Genomic DNA, 23,800 nt, shown 5'->3' on the forward strand with positions numbered 1-23,800 from the left:
CAAGGTCAGATGCTGCAGTGATCAGTGCATTTCTTTCTTCAGTCATGAACACTGATCTGAGCTCCCACCTTCTTAAAAGGATGCTGCTAAGGTGTCACCTAAAGTGGAGCACCCACAGGGACACCAGTAGAAGAAGGAGAGGTTGCACATCTTGTGCAGTAACTGGAGTTCTTCAAGATGTGTTTTCCTTGGGTACTCCTCTACCTCCCCCTCCTCCCCTCTGCTTTGGAGCTGCCTCGATGGGCTTTACAGTAGAGTAGAAACTGAGGGTGGTTCACTCATGCAGTCCTATTCGGTACGGGAGATGAGGATGTCATGTGGGCATGTGCATGCTGAACAGGCACTGCTACTAACAGGCACAGGAGCAAAGGCGTATCTAAAATGGCTCACTCCACAGGGGGCCACATCTTGAGGAACTCCAGTTACTGCACAAGTTAAGTAACCTCTCCTTTGGAGACTCCAGCTAGAATTAGCATTTGGGATCCACATTGTGCAACATCTGAAGGATGTCCATGGTTCCAGGAGGCCCTGATTTGCGGGTCAATGGAATCTGATGCATTGAGGAAGGATGAACAGGGAAGAGAAATACAGGGAATAGGGGTATCATAAAATAAATATAAGGTCAGACCATGTGAACTGCTGAGTGCCCTCAATTCTTCTTGGAGAAAATGGGTGGTGAGGATAATTAGCACCTTTCGAGAGCCAACCCTCACTGGATTATGGAACAGCACCCTACAGTTAGACATGGCCCCTGTCATGAATAGTGACACCAGTTTGAATTAGGGATTGAGTTTTAAACATCATTGAGTTTCCTAACTTTTGTGATTTTTTAAGTCATACTTCTGATGTGTTTTCTTCTATTTGTGAAGTAACATAGGTCTGATTAACCTTTTGCTGTTGAATGTGCCCAAGTTTACATAAAGCACTGGAATTATTTGAAATGTTGTCATTCCAATGTGAGGATGGAAGTGCTTTGCTTCAGGTATATAATGTTTTAACTGATTTTAATTTTAAAAAACTTCAACATTAAAAGAATAAGAGTTTTGCTTAGTAAAAACTTTGATATGATATCCTATGACAGAATATATCCATTAAATATTATTTAAAAGTAGATTATATATTGTTCATTTTCATTTTTTATTGCAACTCTAATAAACTCACAGAGAAAAAAGAACTAATTAAAGTATATAAGTTATGATCCTTGAAGACGTTCTGCTTGGTTGCATAAATAAATACTTTATATGAAAATGGGTATTTAGATCATTTTAAAAACCTGTATTATTTATTCAACCATGGCAGTTCCAAAGGAGCTATTATATTCTCTCATGTAAACAAATATTTTCTATTTAAAATATTTACATGTGAGGCTATTGAATAAATTCATATTTACCTATTTTTAATGCATGCATATTTCATTTACACATTCTAATGACTACTTTTGAAGCATTTTCATAATCTTTGGTAAAGTATCTTCAAATTTGCTGCTATAGGGTAGCAATCCATTTTAGAAAGGTATTAATATATGGATGTGTTTATAAAATAAGGAATTTTAAGTGTATAGTTAATATTAATATTAGAGATGAACCCAAGCCACACACTGCTCAATCTACCTCCCATGAAGTCAATGGCAAAACTCCCACTGTTTTAAGTGGTGCAAAATTGGATATAGATCCATATCTATATTTCTTCAAATATTTTGGATTGTTGAGATTCAGTGTTGTTGTACGTCGAGGCCCTCGCTGTAGATTAAATATTTACTGGGGGCCAGGACAAGATTTATTTTTTTAGTTCAGTGGTTTTCAACTGGGGGTCTGTGGTCCCCTGTGGGTCCATGGACTATATCGAAGGGACCCACAAAAAATTGTCATTACCATAGAATAGTGGATAACAAGCTGTGGTCCTCAGATCCGTGGTGGGTCTTCAGGCTACTGTTAAGATTTCCATTTGACATTTTTTAGGGGTCCGCAAATGAAAAAAGATTGAAAATACTGTTTTAGCTCATGCCCATCTCCATTTCCTGGTTTATTTCACTATTCTGTTTCACCCTGGGTTGTATGGGATGGGTATGCTACCTTATATTATATTACATTATTTATTTATTTATTTATTTATTTATTGTTATTTTGTGAAGGACTAATGGGGGGGAGGTAGTACCAAAAATGATGGCCCTTCCATCACTGTATTTGGGCCCGTTTATATACCACTTTATTTCCCCCCTAAATGTTACAGAGTCATATATATCACACTCCTAGGAATACTGATTATCAGAAATTTCCTGATACTGAACGTGCATTTTTCCTCTCTTAATTTCATCCTATTACTCCTAGTTAAAGTCTTTGCTCTCAGCTATATAATTCCCCATCTTGTACATTACTCTTTGAACTCCCTCTTCATTGCATCTTTCTGTAAAACATTCAGGTACCATACCATGTAGAAATACTATACTTTTCTACTCCAGTAATCATATTAGCCTTTTTTTATTCTCTATTACATTGCAAATTTAGAGCTTGAGCCTGCATCTCTTACTCACGTGAGTAATCAATCTTCAACTGTCTCACTTGAGGTCTTCAAACTTATTTGAGCTGTTCATGACCTGTTTTGGCATTTGAAGATTCTGTTTACTTCCTATTTGGTAAGGATGCTTGTGTTTACTAAATTTCTGATTCCAGTTTCTGTTATAGCGGCCCACAGGATTACTGAATGAAAGGCTCAATCTTTTATTCTGCTCTATTTACAGTTTCATCTAGAGACACTTACTCTTAGAACAACTCCATTTCCATCCTTATGGTTTACTTGACATTTCATCTGAACCAAAAATAAATCTGCCAAGATGTCTGAGTCCTAAAACCTCTCTGGAGTAGTCCCACCACACTGGATGTCAGTTGAGGACTCAATAACTGTCTTTCTAAAATTAGGCATTTTTGTTGGAGAACTGGTGATTTTTTAGTATAAAAATCATTGGGGAAGTGTATATGCCTATTTCTCTTCAGGACTATTACAAATAGCTGCACTCTTCTTCTTTGTACCCTGTTTCCCCGAAAATAAGACATCCTCCGAAAATAAGGCCTACTTACAGTTTTGCCTCTCGTTGTAATATAAGGCATCCCCCCGATAATAAGACCTCCCCGATAATAAGGCATCCACCGATAATAAGGCATTTTTCATTTCTGAAAAATAAGACATCCCCTGAAAATAAGACCTAGCGCATCTTTGGGAGCAAAAATTAATATAAGACACTGTCTTATTTTCGGGGAAACAGGGTATGCATGTTCATTTGCTGATTTATGAATTATGTAATTACATATTTTAAAATGAACTCATTCTGTTTGCTGCAGATCTGTAATCATAGATCGTTTGTCTAGCATTTCTGAATTATAAAAACTTGGAAGCATTTGACAACTAGTAATATCTAAAGTAATTTTATTAGTATTAAAAACCTTTATTTTATTAGTGTTCTAGAAGACTGGGAAAACTGTAAAGCATATAATGCATTTAGGAATCCTTGCTCACTCATTGGCAAGATCTGTGAATAAATTTATTCTGAGATTCTCACATATCCTCAAAAGCCAATTAACAATGCTGGTGATTATATTAAATTAATTTGCTATCAATAAATCATACTGTGAAGTGGCTATGCTTTATATAATGATCAAATTTGTTTAATATTAACCAGTTAAGAAAAAAATCATCATCATATATTTATTCACTTACTTTAAAAGTTGTGTTTTAAACCACAGGTAACTTTACAGTAACTTCAGATTGGCTGAAACTGGTAAACTAGCAATTTAACTGAAAGTAATCAGAAAGTAGCACTTGAATAAACTTTAAAAGGTAACAAGGACAAGCCATATCTGAATTACTGAAGGAAAAATAACATTGTAACACTGGTAAATTTTGTGTGGTCTTGAATAGAAGGTCTGTTGCTTTTTTTCTATGTTCCTGCCCTACATTGGAGAAACCTCCATTTGGTCTAGGAGCTTCCTCTTTATCACTGTTGAAGGCTAATTTTGACCTGCCCTGAAGAAATAGCAAGCAATTTAGGGATTAAAACAAACACTTTGCCATGAATGTGTGGACCTGTGCGTACCTCCACAATCTCCAAAATGCTCCCCATCCTCTTCTGTTCTCTAAGGTGCTATAATGGGGGCTTCAACAAATCCAGCCATTCCTTTGGAGAGGAAATTATTGTTGGTTCATTCAGCAATAATTTCTGCACAAATTTCCAATTAAATTTTCTCTGTCTCCTCTGTACAACCTTATCAGTGAAGGTCTGAGGCAAGGCCCAGACAGTAGATGAGGAGTTAAGCCAGGCCCTGTCACGTAATTTATTGCTGTGGAAGCAACCTAGAGAGATGAAACTAGGAAGCTGGAACAGTCTCTGGAAGTTGGGGGACACTGTTCTGAGTGGTTTGTTTATGAATCAGTGAAAGAAAGCCCTGAAGAAAATAATTGAAACTGCTGCTATTAAGAGCATTATTCATCTTCCTTCACTGTCCTAAGTGCCCTCATCACACAGAAGGGCTTCTCTGATTTCTTGGAATTGATGTTCTTCCCACCAAGCTGAAGATATGCTCTCGGTTTTATACTTCCACCAGCATACCCACAGGTAGGGAGATACCCAACTGCAGTTACATGCAAGCTCTCTGACTAGCCACTGCATGAACCAACAGTAGAAAGGCTAAAGCTCCCCAGGCATGCACCCACTCTGGAGCATAAATCCAAAATTACACCAGCTTGCTCTGCACAGGGAACTGTACAGTGTAAGCTCATAGAGTTCGTCCCTCCCACTCCCAATGTGGAGTGGAGAGAAATATACAACAGCCTCGCTGAGCAAATCCCATGCACTTCACTCCAAACTCACTGGTTTAGATTAAAACATAAAATAAATGTATTAACTACAAAAGCAAACAGTGATAGCAAACAGATCAAAGTGGATCACCTAGCAAATAAACAAAAATGCAAACTAAGCTTAATATACTAGATAGATTGGATATGAACAGCAGAGTCTCACCCTAACTGATGGCACAGGCAGACTTGTAGATTCTTAAGGCACAAGCTGCATTAGCTTTACAGCTTGGGTTTCTCAGGTCTTCATACACAGGCTAGAAATCCCTTTAGCCTAGGACCAGCACTTCCCCCAGTCCAGTTTTTTCCCCCCTCAGGTGTTTCCAGAAGTCTTCTTGTGTGGGGAGTGAAGAACAACAGATGATGTTTGTTTCAAAATTTGGTTCCCAGAGTGGTTTGTGGAAAAATACTGACATCCCAAGATGGAATCCAGAATCATATGGCCTGGTCACATGTCCTTGTAGAGTCATAGCAACCATTATTTACAGGCTGTCCGGAGTGTTTTGAGGAAGGCTCACCAGGTGGGAGACAGGCTTCTCCTAAGGCCTATTGTTTCCCCTAATGGCTCATTGCCCTGAACAGGCCCTTCCCAACCAGCTATCTAGATTGAAAGCATCATATCATAATAATATCACTATGAAGAATACGGGGTGCAGTGTCACTACTATAAACTGTGAAAACAAGATTCAAACCAAGTCTTGTAGATGTGCATGCATCTTCCAGTACTTAACAGAGCTGTCATTTATTTCTTTTAACGGAAACCCTGCTTTCTCTTGGTTGCAATAAATGTAACTTAGTGTGAGTTATTTAGAAGAAAGCTTTAATGTCCTAATATGATACTGTTGTTTGTGATGTAAATAAATGCCTAAGATGAAACTATACAGATGCAGTTATAGGAAAAGTTCAATTTCTTGAAGGAAAATGATAGCAGTGGCTTTAATAATTTCTTGTTGATGGCAGATCAGATTGCTTTGATGCTGAAGGCTGTTAAGTGGTGGAGGGTGGAGGGACAATTGTTTGACTCAGAAATTAATGAAAATATAGCTCATATGACCATAATACAAAAATACTAGTAGAAAGTGATAAGGAAAATGGGCTAAATGCTTTACATGAGTAAAATGACAGCATTTATATACTCTTTAGACAATAGCTTTGTTTTACTATCCATGTCTCTTTTCATTTCTATGGTTCTTGTTGCTTCCATTTGATATTTCATTGTTGTTATTCTGATATTTTCATATAAAAATGTTCAGAATAATGTAATTTTCACCCTTGAATTGTGGGAGTTCTTTTTTTATCAGAATAACAGAATAGAGCATTGTCTAACTTTAAAAATGCTACTCTTTATAAACTTTCGTTTGGTTCAGTGGACCTGTGTCCACCTGGTTGCCTTGTTCTATGGTTTGTGCTGCACTGGCAATGGACCAGTCCCAGATGTTATTAGAAGCCTGGGTGTGCTCAGTGGGTCTAAACACTGTGGGATATCTCAGCCAAGCCTAGAAGTTGGGCAGCAGCTTTAAGGATTGGTACATCTGTTTTATATTATCACTTTTCAGAAAAGCAGTGAACTTTAATGGTGAAGCTGAAGGAAGGAGAATAACATATTTCTTTGCTTGATACCTTTGTTGGGTGAGAAACAAGATCCACTCCAATCTAGACTTAAAGAGGTTTTTTTTTTTTAGCTTTTGTTATGTACATTTTACGACAGGGTTATTATTACATATGAATTACATATACATGTAAAAAGAGATAAGTCAAGAAAAGTAAATGATCAAGTTACTTTCCTTGAGGACAGGGTGACTCTTTTCAAATCTCTGGTTTCTGCTATGCTTGACTAGTCTTCCCCTGTATTTTCTCCAGTCCCTTATTGTTAATTTTTTAATTTCCTTTTTGTAACTTTGTGTAGACTCAGTTTACAGAGCTACTTCATTTGTCTTTATTTTTATACATTACATTCTAACCCACTAATTAAAACATTCTCATGCATACATTACAATAATTAACCTCAATTAATACATTTTTGAATATTCTGCTGATACTGACTTCTATTTGTTTGTTCCCCAACATTTTTTGGTCCCACTCCTACTGGCTTCATCCTGGTGATTTTATTTTACAATAGTAGTTGCTCATTTCACTGATCTGTTTTTTTTGTGGTGTTGGGTTTTTGCTTGTTAGCTTGTCTTGTTGAGGGGAGGAAAGACGTACACCTGATTTTCTGCAAAGCTAACCGGTTCCTCTTGACTTTTTGCTTTACTTTGTTATTTGCTTAGGCCAGATATTTTACAAATAAGACACACAAACCAGTTTTCTGATTCGCAAACTCTTGCAGCAAAATCTAAAGTGCTATCTCAGCAAAAATGTACAAAAAGCAAACATTGTTATCTTTTCTTATCATATTATATATATTAATTTCTCTAACATTTAATATATGTTTGACTAACACCAAACATTACACAGTTCTCTAACACCGTGATTGATGTAGAAAGAGCAATAACATAAACAAAACAAAACTGTCCTGTTCTGGAGATTGGACATGCTTGCTGATAGATACATATCATTTAGTAATATTGCTTAGGGACCCATACTACCAGTGATTAACCATGAAGTCATTTATAAGCTCTCTGCACTGACAGATGCATTTACCTTACCTGATTAATGAACATGTCAAATCTTTCTTTTTATTTCAGATCTGCCTTGAGTGAAGTTCAATAGAAAATGCTACAGCAGTTTTGTCTCTGGGAATGGTTGGCTGTAGGAATTGCGATTGCTACTGTTTTCACCAATTGTTTGGCCCAGAATGATGATGGTAAGCATGTTTTTATTTTACATGTTAAACAAAGATACTATAGTATATGGAAAAAATGTTTACCCAGACGATTTGGTATTTAATGGAATGAGCTATTAATATATGCTGCTTTAAGAAGACAAGTTACAAATGAAAGGATAACAATATATGGCCCTTGTATGCTTAACGGTCACAACTGTGTCCACTAGGGATCCATTATGGAGAATGTATTCAAGACCTGTGGATTACAACCAAAGTCAAGAAACACATAAGTAAAATTAAAAATATAATTGAAATATACACTTATTTCTAGCATTGAGATCTGAACACATTTTAATTATTATATGCTTGCAAGTATGCTCCTCAGCACATTTTATTTAGAAATATACCACTTACAGCACCAAAATGATAACTTTTAAAGAGAAGAAGAAATTTACTCTGAAGCTATATTTACATACACCTCAACCAGCCAAAGCTTCAGTGCAGGGAAAAGATCCAAAATGAGGAACTCAAGAAAAAGAGCAGTGCAAGAATTGTAAAATGATGTGACAATAGAGAGACCATATTAATTCCTAGTATATCTTCATTTTATTTAATGGAGATATGCGAGGGATGCATTTGACTCAGTATTTGTAATCAAATTGCAAATGTATATACCATTGTTTCTTAAACCAACATTTTAAACATAATAAATATAAAGAAGAGAGAAAGGTCTGTTTGTGTGGGATTGCTCAAGTGAAAATAAAATGAAGAACTATTAAGAGTCACATATGAAGATACAGTATGTTTTTCTTTAATGAAACTATTACTTTTGGTATAGGATGCTTATAATGTTACATTCATGTTAGTTATTATTTTTTGTAGCTAGGTTTCCTTTTTTAAATTTAGAAAACTGTATGTTGGTAAAAAGTTGTACACCTTTGTGAATTAGAGAACTATTTTTTTTATTATGGCCATCTCACCAATACACTGTATTTTGTTTGTCTTTCATTTTATGTTGAAATGGGATGTTTTCCAAAACGCCTATTCTTTTTATTTCAACATTTCCTATTCTAACAGTAATTTCAGCTCTGAATGTTTTCTTTTTTTTTAGTTTTGTATGATATCCATGGTATGTAAGCAAATTATTTCCCCCCCTCATTCCTTCCTTGTATAACATCACTATGATTTTCACCATCAATACATGTTATCTAGTTGCTCATAGAGGCAGTGAAGAATATGAATCGCTCTTGTGCTTTTCTTGGCTTAGCTGACGTAGACACTTTTAAACTATTTACCATGATGATTATTTTATTATGGTAGCCTAAAGTCTTCAATCGTGATTGAGGTATTGTACAAACACATAGTAAAAGACAGTCCCTGCCTTAAAGATCTTGCAATATATTTAATATAAGATCTAATCAGTGGGTTGTACAATCTGAAGGAACTGGGGAGGGAGGATGATGGAAATAGTAATAGGAATATGCATTTACATAGGCCAGGTTTATACACAACTAGAGTTAAAAATACAATATTGGACACTCCTAAAGGCCATCTGACTATCCATTATCAGTTGGCTTTTTCTGGTAGTCATCATTGTAGAAGTGAATCTTGAAGAGAGATTTGAAAGACAGGGTATTCTCTTTACAGACTAATTTAAGAAGAGTGGTCCATACATAAAGGAGCAGCATGGAAGAAAATGTGAGGGTGTTTATAGTAGGAGCAAATAGGAAATGGAAGATAGTACCACTGAAGGAGTAGGGGGAAAATCACATGATAAATGTATTAAATAGGGAGGGGCTAAGTTGTGAAGGGTCACATTCATTTGATGCAGTGAAGAAAGGGGGAGCATCTCTCAGTTGAGAGTAATATGGTCAGAAGGATTATTTTAGTAGCATCTTTTGATTGGACCTGGGAATCCAATTGGATGTCAGAAAGGCCAGAGAGAAAAAGGCTGCAGTTGTTATGATAAGAGATAATAAGGGCCTAGACCAGGCTTTTACTAGCAGAACAGAGGAAAGGCCAGATCTCTGGAAGGAAGTGATGGAGGAAGGAAGAAGGGGAAACATATGGACACTGCCTAGATGTGTGGGTCTAGATAGATGATACTCAAAGATGTCATCCAGGTAGAGGCTCTGAAATTTGACCATAAAACTGTCATTAAAGACCATGGAGACAAAAGTTTCAGTGGCATAGAGACCAAATTGGAGGGTAAAAGGACAGAGTTGGAGGAGAGAACCTTAATCAAACAGTTGTGTGTGACACTTTCACTGAGTTTAGAAGTGAAGGGAGATGGGATAGCAGTTGGAGAAAGATGCAGGGTAAATGTTGGGGGGTTATAAGGATAGAGGAATCATAGCATGTTCATACTGTGAAGGAAAGGAACTTAATAAGAGTGAGAAGCTAAGGGTTGAAGAAGGTGGTGAGAGTGTAAGGGCAGGGTAGGTCATGAGGAAGAAGGAGATGGCATCGCTTGGCCAGGTGGAAGAGTTAAGAGGAAAACAGGTGAGGAACCTCATTGTTGTTGAAAGTGCAGAAGGAGGTAAGAATGAGGTGAGAGAAGATTGTGAAAGGAAGGCAGAAAGGATGTCATGCTGAATCTTCTCTTTGAAAAAGTTGGTGAGAGAACATGGAACAGGGAAATGCTTTTAGGTGGCTGGAATTGCAATATGGGATTCAATGATGGTGGAGAAGTGTTGTTTGAGCTGGAAGATGGTAGTATTGAAGGATGAGTGTCTGTGCGGTCAAGGCATTTTCTCCAAATGCACTCAGCAGTACAGGAGTAAAAAGGAGCTGAGCAAGAATTGGAGGTTGATGGAATGGACTTTGTGGTGAGAGAGTTTGGGGAAATAAAGGAAACCAGGGTGATGGAGATATTGTGGTGTAATGAAATGACAACTGAGTATATGGAGAAGAGAGCACGGATGGTAGGGAGAAGTACAGAGAGCGTAACTTTTTACTGTAATCTAGTGTTATAACCCTTTCAGGTCATGTTTCCCAAACTTGGGAAGCTGCTTATGTAGGGAAAGCCCCCGGCGGGCCGGGCCGGTTTGTTTACCTGCCGCGTCCGCAGGTCCGGCCGATCGCGGCTCACACTAGCCGCAGTTCACCACTCCAGGACAATGGGAGCTGCTGGAAGTGGCACTGGCCAAGGGATGTACTGGCCGCTGCTTCCAGCAGCTCCCATTGGCTTGGAGCAGTGAACTGTGGCCAGTGGGAGCCGCGATGGGCCAGACCTGCGGATGCGGCAGATAAAACAGCCTGGCCCGGCCCGCCAGGGGCTTTCCCCGAATAAGCGGCGTCCCAAGTTTGGGAAGCACTGCTTTAAGGCTTTGTGAATAAATGACAATGTAATAGAAGGAGACTTGCTAATTGGAAAAGATGTTACTCAAATACAGTAGAACTCAATTTAATCCTCCTGTTGTAAACCTTATTTTGGTTAAATTTAATATGTGTTTATCATTTCAAAGATTGTGATTGTCTCTAGCCATTTATTCAGATAAATATGTGATGCCAAAGTAAACCATGAACAGTTTGCTACTCTGCCACTAAAAATAAATTGTTTTGATTATATCATGATTGTATCATGACTTAAAAACACTTAATAGTATGATACAAATTAGGGAAGATAAAGTATAAATCTTCATTTTTAATGTGAGATTTAGATAGTAAATTTAACAGTTAATTTTCTTTGCTGTCATATACAAACATCATTTTTTGTCTTACCTTCCTCACCAAAAATGTATTTAAATAATTATACAGGGTATCACTTTTACTGTGGATGCTTTAATGTGAGAAAAATCATTTTACCTATAGTTCTGCATAAACCTATACATTTTAATAATGATATTTTAAATTGCAGTAAGTTTGATTTAGTGTTGTATGCTGGCTTCTTTTCTAGCTAGAAGTGTAAGATGCACTCCCCCAAAAGAATCAGTGGTTCTTTTCACATAAATAATTTCTTGTACACCTCATAAATCACAGTATAAAAGAGACAAGAAGTGAACAGGAATAGCCTATGCAGTTTTTAAACTGTATATTACTTTCAGAAGTTAATATGAATAAATCATATATCACATCACCTTAACAAATAATAACAGCAACAGAAATTGGTTTAGTTAATGTGAATTAATTATCATATGCACAGAATTAATTATCATATGCACAGTATCATATGCACAGTATTTATTTGTGAATTAAAATTGCCTTCCACAATATTGTAATCTCTTATTTCTTGTTTTGTTTTTATAAATTGGTCAGATGAATGCTTGTGATAATTCATGACACATGTTAAGGACATAGGCGTGCACAGCCCATTTCATTAGAGTGTGCACCCAGGGAGTCCCGCCCTAGCCCTGCCCCTGCCCTAGTCCCACCCCCATCCACTCCCTCCTACTTCCCTCCCCCTGACTTCCCCCCTCAGAACCCCCAACCCCCCCTGCTCATTATCCTCCCCAACTACTCCCTCCTGGGACCCCTGCCCCTAACTGCTCCCCAGGACTCCACCCCCTACCTAAGCCTCCCTACTCCTTGTCCCCTGACCACTCCCTCCAGAGACCCCCCCCCAGGACCCTCCTTGCTCCCTGTCCCCTGACTGCCCTGACCCCTATCCACCCCCGCCCCCTGAGAGACACCGGGACTCCCATGCCCCATCCAATCCCCCCTGCTCCCTGACTGCACCCTCCAGAGACCCCCCACCCCTAACTACCACCCTCCCGGGATCCCACCCCCTATCCAATCCACCCTGTCCCCTGACTGCCCCCACCCCTTATCCAACCCCCCTGGCCCCGGACCCCTTACCATGAGATGAGGCTCCTAGCCTCCCCGCGGAGCCAAACACTGCCCCACAGGAGCGCACAGCCCCAGCTCCCAGAGCGCTGCACGTGTGTCGGCATGACTCCAGGGGAGGGGGGAGCATGTCTGACTCCCCGCGGAGCCCCAGCCCCCAGAGCGCTGCGCGCGCGGCGACATGGCCCCAGGGAAGGGGGGAGCGTGTCTGCCTCACCGCGGAGCCAAACGCTGCTCCGCGGGAGTGCGCAGTCCTGGCCCCCAGAGCGCTGCACGTGGCAGCATGGCTCCAGGGGAGGGGGGGAAGGTGGAGGAGGGGCCGGTGGCTTGCTGTGCTTGGCCGGGCGCTCCGGCCTAGGAGCGTGGACCCCGCAGCTTGCCACACCGGGGAGTGGAGCCATTTGCCCACCCATGCATTAGGGTGTGCCTGGGCACACCCCGTGCGCACGCCTATGGTTAAGAACTCTGTCCTGATATATCTACCTGCACGTAGCAATGAAATGTAGAATATGTGAAAATGCAGAATCTAAGTTTGAACAATTGCCCCCGAGGTTTATAATTGTCTGGATCAGGCAGCTGGATTCTCTCAATTATAGAAATAGGGTAGTCAGCCACAAGATTCAGATCTGGATTGAGGTTCAGATTTTGAAACTTTCATTCACCTCATCAATTCTGAATATTGTCAGATCAACTAACCTACAACATGAGATGCTTTAGAAGAGCTGTCAGTATTATGTGGTATTCTGGCTGCTTGAAGTATTTCTGTTTTGTGAAGGTTTTCTTTTGGATAAATATTCGTGTCTAATACACCTGTGGAGGACATTGAGATGTTTCAAGTTATTGAGCACCAAGTAATTTTATCCCCAAAATTACTAAATTTCATAGTGTAGAGAAACAAGAAATGATAGGCCAAATCGTCATTGTCTTCTCATTCAGGGATCTGACTCCCACTACTTTAGTTGCATGGAGTTCTTTGCCACACCTGAGCAGATACCACAATTAAACAAAAGCAAAATAATCACAATTGTTAACTATTGTTAAAGAAAATAGAATAAAATTAAAAACAAAAGAGAATACAAACAATAAAGAATGGTTACTTCAGTTACAATCTCTTCTGTATATCTCTATGTGGGGAGCTTTCAGCAGAGATTACACCTTCCAAGAGTAGGTCTTCTCTTGGACAGGTTCCTAGTAATGAGTCCTGTTTTAGTGATTCAGAGATAACTGAAAACGTTTATAGATGGACAAAAGAATTTTGTGAAGGATAGGTGAGTCCTATTGGTTTATCATAGATAACCTAAACAGTTAAAAATTGGCAAATATGAGGTATCTCGGGGCCATGGAAACTTCCAGAGTGAACTCTGGAGGGATTTGGAGTAAGGCATCAGCATCCACCCGCATCTGCCACCAGGCATCCACTTTTCCACTCCATGAGCCAAAAGGCACACAAAGCAAAGTAGGATAGCCAGAGGAAATTACATCACAACAACATGGGCCCCCTAAAATATTATTGTGTGGCTTTGATTTGGTGGGAATTTTTCTGGGAGAGGAGTGGTGTGTGTGGTTGGTTTGTTTGTTTTTAGAATGAAGCTAGCTCTCCTACCTCTGACATATGTTAAATGTACACAATCTGATTTGACTGTTAACCTGATTCTCTCCTTTCATGGAGGTAGTGGAATTTGGCTTTTCCTCAAGCCAATTTCCCTTACCTATAATACTTAAAACCAAAACAATACCCTATTTCAATAACTCCTAGGCTACGTCTACACTACAGGGGGGATCGATTTCAGATACGCAAATTCAGCTACGGGAATAGCGTAGCTGAATTCGACGTATCTGATCCGACTTACCCCGCTGTGAGGACGGCGGCAAATCGACTGCCGCGTCTCCCCCGTCGATGACGCTTACTCCTACCGGGGCTGGTGGAGTACACGCGTCGATTCAGGGATCGATTGTCGCGTCCCGACGAGACGCAATAAATCGATCCCCGAGAGATCAATTTTCTACCGCTGATCCGGGTGGGTAGTGAAGACCAGCCCCTAGTCACAAGTCCAATTACAATTGTTTTAAAAAATAATACAGGAGAAAACTGAATCTCTGGTAAATTGTATTGAAGAAGGAATAGCATAGTGTACCACTGACATTTGGACTAGTAGTAGTACATGTAAGGCATATTTGTCATTGACAGATCTTTAATTCAAAATCATCAGTCATGTCTTTTCTCCTCCAAATTCAAAACCTGCTACAAATAGCAACAATACCAGTAAGAATACTTTTAGAGGGCAAAGATTTTACATATTATGGTTCTGGATGGTAAAAACCATTAGCTTTTTTGTTACTGTCTAATTTACCATGTAGATGAGAAAAATCTAATTTCAGTGGAAATGTGGTATAATAGAAATGTAGTATAGTAGTATATACCACATTTCATCCATAAGCTAATGAAGAACACTAAAGAGCTTAACAGATTAATTTCATTTATAGAAATGCAGACTTGTCTGAGATGGAATACAGTAATTATTTAACAGTGCACAATAGTTTAGGACTGGAAGTGAAGAATGCGGTATCTAGTTGAAACTGTTGGAGAACATAGATTGTCATATGTTGGAATTGCCTTTGTTGGCATTTGGTGACAACAGGAGTAACATCCCTACTTTTGTGCAAGGTGCCATGGGATCTTGACTGAGTACAGATGGTAAGAACATTGATTTTATCTTCTCATCCAAAAGACAGTACCTTTAAAAGCACAATGTCTGATAGCAGTAAGCTCACACACTTTTCATTACAGACTCTAATTGAGGAGTCCACCTTCAGAATTGCCGAAACCACTATCTAGTTAACTTGTGAAGTTTGAAAAGGTCATGCCCTTTGTGTGTTGTCTGGAGAGAATTTTGTGCCATATGTAGGGGACTACATTGCTTCTAGTAGAACATCAGCATATACGGTTGTTGCCATATTGTAGCACTGAATCTGCAGCAGAAACCTTCAGTGAAGGGGTTAAAAATAATCCCATATATATTATATGCTATAATTAAGTTAGTCCCCATCCTCAAGCCAAAAGAGGGCAATGATTGCCACAGACAGTGGTGCTAAAATATGTGATGTAGTAGATAGTGGCTTTACAAGTATCCCATTCATTACATACAGTCAGGGCCCCTTGAAGTCGGTGCAATAACTGACTCACAATTCCTTCCTTGCACTTTGGGTCAGACTTCTAGTATTGTCATGAATATAAGTAAAATAAGGAGGAGGAAATTTCCAAAGTTATGTACATGAAGAGAATCATGTTATATTTGGGGGAATATATTTTTAGATTTTACAATGTCCAGTAAACATCCCTAATTTATTCAAAATGCAGTTACTGGATGCACATGTTTTCATGACTGGGCAAATGAAACAAGATATGACATTTGAACATATTAGATGATCATTTTTATAGATGGACTTTATATGAGGAAATTAAATGACTTATTCAAGAAGTGAATTTCAATACATTCCCAAGAGACTGCAGTGAATTGGATATCATGATTGAGCCACATCTCACCATACAATTATTATTACATATAATGGAAGAAAACATTGCCATGAAAATCTCTATAGTGACCATTGCTAAATAATCTAGAGGTCACTAGTCAAATGATTTATTATACTTGCAACCAGTGATCAAAGGACATGCAGAGTGTGGAGGACAGGCAATGGCTTATTCCTTCCCTACTCCCTTCCTGAGAAGCTGCTGAGCTGCTCACAAGCACTACAGAGATGAAGGCTGAGCTCATGAGGTGAAAATAAACATCCCTTCCACAGTTCCTCACAAAAAATGTTAGTAGTCATGCAGATTTTTCCAGGATTGGTCTGAAACATGTTAAAATATTAGCGATAAAGTTCACTCGTGTTATGAAGTTTAAGTTTAAAAAAAAAATCTGTATTAAAAGCTCTTTAGCAAAAAATGAATCTGAAATAAATAAACTATCTGTGCTATTCCATTTTTTCAGGAGTTGTTTCTTGGTAACTGTAACTCAGTCTTCTGTATTCTTATCCCAAGACAAGGAATATATGGATGCAGATTATAAAAGAACAAAGTGGAATTGTTCTGAGGAAAAACATAACAGTAAAAAACATTATTATAATCTTTCAGTCAATAGATTCCATCATAAATATACACTGTTCCATAAAAAACACCTCACAGGCTCTCTCATTTACTGCCCAATGCATTGGATCCCCTTTCATTAGTTTGCTAGCTTAAAGAATATTGCATTCGGCAGAAAATATCGGCTCACTCAACAAAATGTAGAAAATATAGGCTCTAAAAATCATTTTAAAAGGTCACTTTAAAAATAAAAAGAATTAATCTTTCTGAAAGTTAATCTAAGTTGCTCAATTAATGATAGCAAATTAATTCAAGAAAATTCTAAATTGAATACTCCCAGCAAGTTTATCATCATTTCTGGTGGAATGATATACTGTACATACACAGTGAGAGAAGAAACACATAAACAGGTGCTTGCCTTCAGGCTGTTTAGAAAACATGTAGTGTTTGGATGAGAAATCATGTCACCCCCCCTCCAACCCCCCCCGGGTTTGTTTGTGAGTGGAGCGAGTCTGGAATCAGGAGGGATCTTTATCATCTATGCGGCTGTTTTTAAAAAAGCCACATCCGTATATGTTTTTTTACTGTTCAGTTTGCTGTTTTACAGTGTGTTTGTTGAGTTGTTTAAATTGTAAGCACTGCTGCTGTTACGGTGATATTCTGGGGTATTCTGAGGTTCTTTGTAAAATCTACTGGAGATGAGACCTCTAAAGCCAGCCCATGGGGTTTCGAGGCTATTTACCTAGGTGGAGGCACCACATATTCTAAATTCTAGTACGGGACCTCTCCACCCAAGGGGCCTATGTAAATCCATACCTCCTGCTGAAAGGAGGAAATTAGCATGAACATGTAATAAAATGAACTTTTCCTATAGTAACAGAGGGTCCTGTGGCACCTTTAAGACTAACAGAAGTATTGGGAGTATAAGCATTCGTGGGTAAGAACCTCACTTCTTCAGATGCAAGAAGTGAGGTTCTTACCCATGAAAGCTTATGCTCCCAATACTTCTGTTAGTCTTAAAGGTGCCACAGGACCCTCTGTTGCTTTTTACAGATTCAGACTAACACAGCTACCCCTCTGATACTTTTCCTATAGTGATATTGCAGTTTTGTTCAAAAAAATCACACCTGTTGTCTTTTAATTCAATGTTTATTGTTAGGATATAGATATTCAAGCCTGTCTGGCCTATACTTTAAGAATTTAGGTGTATTCTTATCACTGAGCTAGTTATAGTGGTATAAAAGAAAGAATCAAAATCATTGTCTATCTGTGTCTCTCACTGTGACAGTCTAAGGCCCTGTTTAGTCAAATTGAAATAAGGCAATCTGGGACTGTTAGGAAGGTGATCCGATCTCTCACCTCCAGATAAAGGGAAAAGCCTAGAACATGTAAAAGGAAATTTAGTTTGATAGTTTTCTGTCTGGTAAGAACTCACTTATCAATAGACACAGCTGGAAAACCCTTATGTCTGTATAGATGTAGTTGTGAAATCCTCACTTCTGTATTGTTTTGTATGTTTATTTGCATCTGTCTGGTTCTGTAATTGTTTCTGTCTGCTGTATAATTAATTTTGCTGGGTGTAAACTAATTAAGGTGGTGGAATATAATTGGTGAGCTAATCATGTTACAATATGTTAGGATTGGTTAGGTAGTAGGTTAGTAGAATGATTGGTTAAGGTATAGCTAAAAATATTACTATATAAATTAGGGGCAAACAGGAAGTAAGTTGGGATTCGAAAATAAGGAAAAAGGAACTTGGATTTAAGCTTGCTGGAAATTCACCCCAATAAATATTGAATTGTTTGCACCTTTGGACTTTGGGTATTGTTGCTCTCTGTTCATGCGAGAAGGACCAGGGAAGTGTGAGAGTGAAGGAATAAGCTCTCTAACATTTATAACCAATCAATCCAGGTTCTCCAAATCTTTCTGAACAAGTCTCTCATATTTCAAACTTGTAAGTAAACAGCCAGGCAAGGCATGTTAGTTTATCATTGTTTTCTCAAATTGTAAATGTACCTTTTACTAGAGTGTTTATCTCTGTTTGCTGTACTTTGAACCTAAGGCTAGAGGGGGGTCCTCTGAGCTCTTTAAGTTTGATTATCCTGTAAAGTTATTTTTCCATCCTGATTTTACAGAGAGGATTTTTACCTTTTTCTTTAATTAAAAGCCTTCTTTTTCAGAACCTGATTGATTTTTCCTTGTTTTTAGATCCAAGGGGGTTGGATCTTGATCCACCAGGAGTTGGTGGGAGGAAGGAGGGGGGATGGTTAATTCCTCCTTGTTTTAAAATCCAAGGGGTTTGGATCTGTATTCACCAGGAAATTGGTGAAGGTCTCTCAAGGCTACCCAGGGAAGGGAATTAGCTTTGGGAGTGGTGGCAGCGGCCCAGATCTAAGCTGGTAGTTAAGCTTAGAAGTTTTCATGCAGGCCCCCACATTTGTACCCTAAAGTTCAAAGTGGGGAAGCAGCCTTGACAGTGTGTGTTGATTTGTGTCTAGGGGGATTGTGCTGGGAAATTTGTGTTGATTTGTGTATGTGGCAGTTGGGCTATGTATTCCAGCATCTGTGCAGTCTCCCTCCTACAACAGATAAAATTGTTGCATGCAAATTAGCTGTAGTGCAAAGGGAGTGATTGGTTGAGTTACCTCTGATATCACAATGTTTTAGGATTCTTGGCAAAGATACATGTGTTACTGTGTAGCTTACACTTGTGTAGCTGTACACCTCACAGGCATAATTCGTAAAATCAAAATGACTGAGCACTTGAAAGCTGGATAGTAAACAGACTGCAACTCTCATTGATGATTCAACCTGGTGATATTATGAACAAAAAAAGCTCTTAACTATACTGGTAGCTGTTCCACCGCTTCCTACTGACTCTAAAGACATTTTTAGGCTTCAGAGTGACACACCGTGACATTCCTAGAATCATATATTGATGATAGTGTTTGGGATTTGTTTGTGGTATTTGTAGTACAGTTTTAATAATGATGAATAATACTACAGAATATTTTGGTTTCTCACTGCAAGCCCATCTGAAGTTAAGAATTTAGTGAAAGCACACTATCAACATTTGTTTCAGTGCTAAAAATAGCATTACATAGTAAATGGTACCAGTTCTCTGTGTCAGTCATTCTCACTTCTGCTGACTCTTTCAGTGTAGGATTTACAAGTGCACTGGGAACTTTAATAACTACAAATGGTCAGAACCTTTTTTACACCTCATCTGAAGAAATATGTCACTTACAGGACCAGAGTTCCCCTAACAGTACTTTAGAACATTGGTTCAATGCTGACTTGGAAAGAAAACTGCCACTAACTGAATTAACACCATCACTTCTTTCTGTACTTGGATTTTCCTTGTAGGTTTCCCATCCAAGTAATGATCAGACCTGACAATTGTGAGCTTTAATGAGAGTGCTTGAGGGGCTGTGGCAATTGAATAGGCTATTATTTTTACAGTTCCGATGGGAAGAATAAAGAGGCGGCTTTATTAAGTCCCTTGTCAAAATGCTCTAGTTTCTAAATTTCTAAAATAGCTAACTTTTTTTTTACTTTTACCTGAAAAGAAAATTTAATTTTTACAAAAAAGCTTATTTATTATCATAATAAAAATGTTAATCTGCTGTATATGTTGACATATAAATATCTCCTTTCTTTTTTTAATTTATATAGTTAGATTGTACTAGGCAGCTTTTCAAATTTCAGATACATTGATTAAATACTGCATCTCCATTCTATATATGCTATATTATTATACCAAAACAATATACCAAAACAATTAAAAAGTAAACCTTCTAATTTATATTAAAAATCCATGCATCAGGGGGATTCGTACTTTTTAGATTGCTCCATCAGATTTTCATGGTCACATACATACCAAGTCACATGTCCAGACTCCACATCACAAAGCCACCATTTTAATTACAACTAATATCAACTAGTTCCCCTTTGGCACACTGAGTTGAGAGGTCAAATTGAAATAGCATAGAAAAGGAATTGGCTTTTCATCTGGGAAGGTCTTTTCTCCAACTCTGGGATGAAGTAAAGTTGAAATATACTATTGGAGCACTGTAAGGAAGATTCCACTGACACTGATCTTACTGGGAATGTTCTCTGGTTGAACGAATAAAGAACTTCAGGATTCTCCATCTAACAGTTCTCTCTCACTCACAAACACACACACATACACACACACACAAATTCAACTTTTGTGTGTATTTTTGTAAACATGTGACATTTCCACCCTACAGGGGCGGCCCTAGACTAGCTGCCAGCAACTGGCGTCCTAGGCGAACCATGCAATCGGCACCCCAAACCCCAAGGCAGATCTAGGCTGAGTTTTTTGGTAAACTGGGAAACATTTTGCCCCTTTTTTCCTTTTAATGTTTTTTAAGCATTTTTTTTTTAAACAGAGGCTTAATTATTCGGTATGTCCATCTGTCTGTTCAACCAATGTTTCTGAGATCAGATAAAATAGAGACACAAAATTTTCAGAATAGATTTGTACATGACAGCTAGATGATATTTCAGTCTGATTTCAAATAAAAATGCATTAAAATGCTAATTATAATTTTTATTATCACAAATCCAAATCATCCATTACGTATCCTGCTTTAACTGCCATTACCACCACATCCAACAGAGAGAGAAATAAGAAAACTCTTCAATGAACTTTAACCTGTATTTACAAAACACTCCGAATAAAAAACACTCTGTGCTCTTAAAACATGACTTTTCTTGCTTTAAGTTTTGAAATTCAGTCACTAGTTCTTTTAGATCCAGTTTTCCAGCTATTTGATGTTGGACTTGCCACAATGTCAATAGACCAAGTCTCTCTTGCACCATTGTTGAACACAGATATGTTCTTATCAATTTTAAGTTTGAGAAGCTACGTTCCCCACTAGCTATGGAAACTGGCAAAGTTAAAATAATGCATAGAGATATAAAAATGTTTGGAAAACTGTCTGAGAGTTTATTTTCACAAACAAACTTCAGTACTTCTTCAGAAGTGGAATGTTTCTTAAATCTTCTTGAAAAAGCCTGAAGCTCACTACACAAATCTGTAGCATCAATGTCTTTTGAATTTTCATGAGTCAATGCCAACTCCAGTTTTATACAAAATTCTCTTATCTGTTTTGCTGTTTTCTTTTGCAAGCTGTGGCTATCATATAGAAAGCCAAATACTGACTCTAGCTGCTGCATCTGTTGAAATATTTCATCAACCAAGTGAATAGCAGTATTAAGGACTGTGAAGTAGAAATTCACTTTGAACCTTTGTTTTGGGTTCTGAATGGGTGTGTCTCATCTTTCATACGAAAACTGCTGTTTCTTTTTTCAAATGTGAACTGGCTCTGGTTCAAATTCTGTCGGAAATTCTATTTCTTCAGCAAGTTTGAGAGAATCTACCAGTGTTCTTTCAAACCTTTCATCACTTCTGAATTCCTTCAGAATATTTTAAGTTTCCTGCAGTTTTTGAATAGCAGAATGTATGTTCAAGTTCTTTTCCTGAAGCTGCTTACTAGTGAGGTTAATCTCGAAAAGGATATTATACCACAAAATGAGTGAAGTCACAAACTTGAACTTGGTAAGACCATATGCAGAAGCTTCTGCATCTGAATGTGCCGTATTGCCAGATGATCCAGTACAGGTAGTATCATCAGAAATTTCAATTAGGGCATCATAAATGTTTCCAAGTTCATAGTGAAGAGGCTTCAAAGCATCAGTGCGACTCTCCCATCTTGTCTGACTAAGTGGTTTCATAGTTAGAGAATTAACATGGCGAGTCAGAATCTCCCAAAGGCGTGTTGAGCCTGAGAAAAACACATAAACATGTTGCACCAGGTCAAAGAAACTGCTTGCCTCCAAACAGCATCTAGCAGCATCATTGACAACCAAATTCAGAGAATGTGCACTGCAAGGAACAAAAATGGCCCTAGGATTGATTTCCATCATTCTCCTTTGCACACCATTGTCTTTAACCTTCATATTACTCCCATTATCATAGCCTTGGCCACATAAGTTTTCAACAGATAATGATATTGTTTCAAGCTCTTGTAGAATAGTTTCAGTCATAAATGCTCCAGTCATCTCCTTCAGTGGTACAAAACCCAAAAAAAGTTCCTTTATAAGCACTTCAACATTATCTTCTTCTGCAGACTCTTCCATATCCACAAAATGAATGATCGTCGTCATTTGTCCAACAGGACTCACATCTGGTGTACAGTCCAGTATTATTGAAAAGTATTTTGCAGAATGTGCAGCTTCTACAATTTTCTTTTTAATGGCATTTGCTAGGATTTGAATCAGTTCATTCTGCATATTTTTTCATAAGTAATGAACCTGTGTTTCATGATCACTTATTTTACGTAGATGCTCCTTCATGACTGGATCAAACAAAGCTAGGTATTCAACAAATTTTAAAAAGTTTTCATTACCTGGAGTGTATCATTTTTCATTTCTATCGCGGCCTCGGAATGCTAAATTTTGCCCACCAAGAACTCTCACTAAAGAAATCAGACGCTCTAATATTTGTTGCCAATATTCTTCTTTTTCCTTGATCACATGTCAATTTTCTTCATCAATATTTTTTCCTTTTTTCAATCGTAATTCAAGTTTTTTCCAATTTTAAAAACATTCCAAATGTTCTGTACTTCTTTCATGTGAAGAGAGAATTGAAGATATGTTTTTTTCAGTCCTTGGAACCATTTTCACTAAGTGATGTACCAATTGCTTGATTTCTAAAAAATTTGCAGCAAAAGCAAAACACAGAGTCCTTCAACACTGAATATTGTAACCAGTTTCAATGAATTTCTTCCTGATTAATGAGTTTCCTTTTGTAATGCTGAGCAGAGAATTTTCTTTGATTTCCCTCCTTAGGGAAGGGAAATTCATGAACTTGTTTGGGTCCATGTTCCACGATTATTTGCCACACACTGTCATCACATCTGGGCCATGAAGCTGGGTCCCCATACTGTAACTTGTTTGTAACTTCCTCATCCTTTCTTCCTTCTACTTCATTTATTTCAATTTCTGTATGTCTCTCTGAAGGTGAATAAATTTTCTCCACTTCCATATCACTCTGATGCCGTGAGCTGCCTTCATCTAGAAGTAAGTTTCCATCGTCTTGAGTTTTCAAACTGCTTTTTTGTGGATATAAGCTAGCCTCATCTCGAAGTAATATACCTTCATCTTGATGTTCCAAACTGCTACCATGCAGATGTGAGCTAACCTCCTCTACAAGTAAAATTCCTTCATCTGGATGCTGTGAACTGCTTCCATTTTTATTTGGATTAAAAAGAAGATATTCCAGTAAG

The 23,800-nt window shown here is 38.1% G+C and overlaps 1 protein-coding gene across 1 annotated transcript in view; it reads left to right on the forward strand.

Moving 5' to 3' along the window:
* Positions 1 to 23,800, forward strand: part of PCDH15 (protocadherin related 15) — a 1,464,924-nt gene that overhangs the window by 733,456 nt on the left and 707,668 nt on the right. The window contains exon 4 of the mRNA XM_054035363.1: positions 7,533 to 7,651. Within this exon, the coding sequence (XP_053891338.1) occupies positions 7,561 to 7,651 (91 nt within the window). The 5' untranslated portion in view covers positions 7,533 to 7,560. The remainder of the gene's footprint in view (positions 1 to 7,532; positions 7,652 to 23,800) is intronic.

This window comes from Malaclemys terrapin, chromosome 7 (assembly GCF_027887155.1).
Source record: "Malaclemys terrapin pileata isolate rMalTer1 chromosome 7, rMalTer1.hap1, whole genome shotgun sequence".
NCBI lineage: Eukaryota > Metazoa > Chordata > Testudines > Emydidae > Malaclemys > Malaclemys terrapin.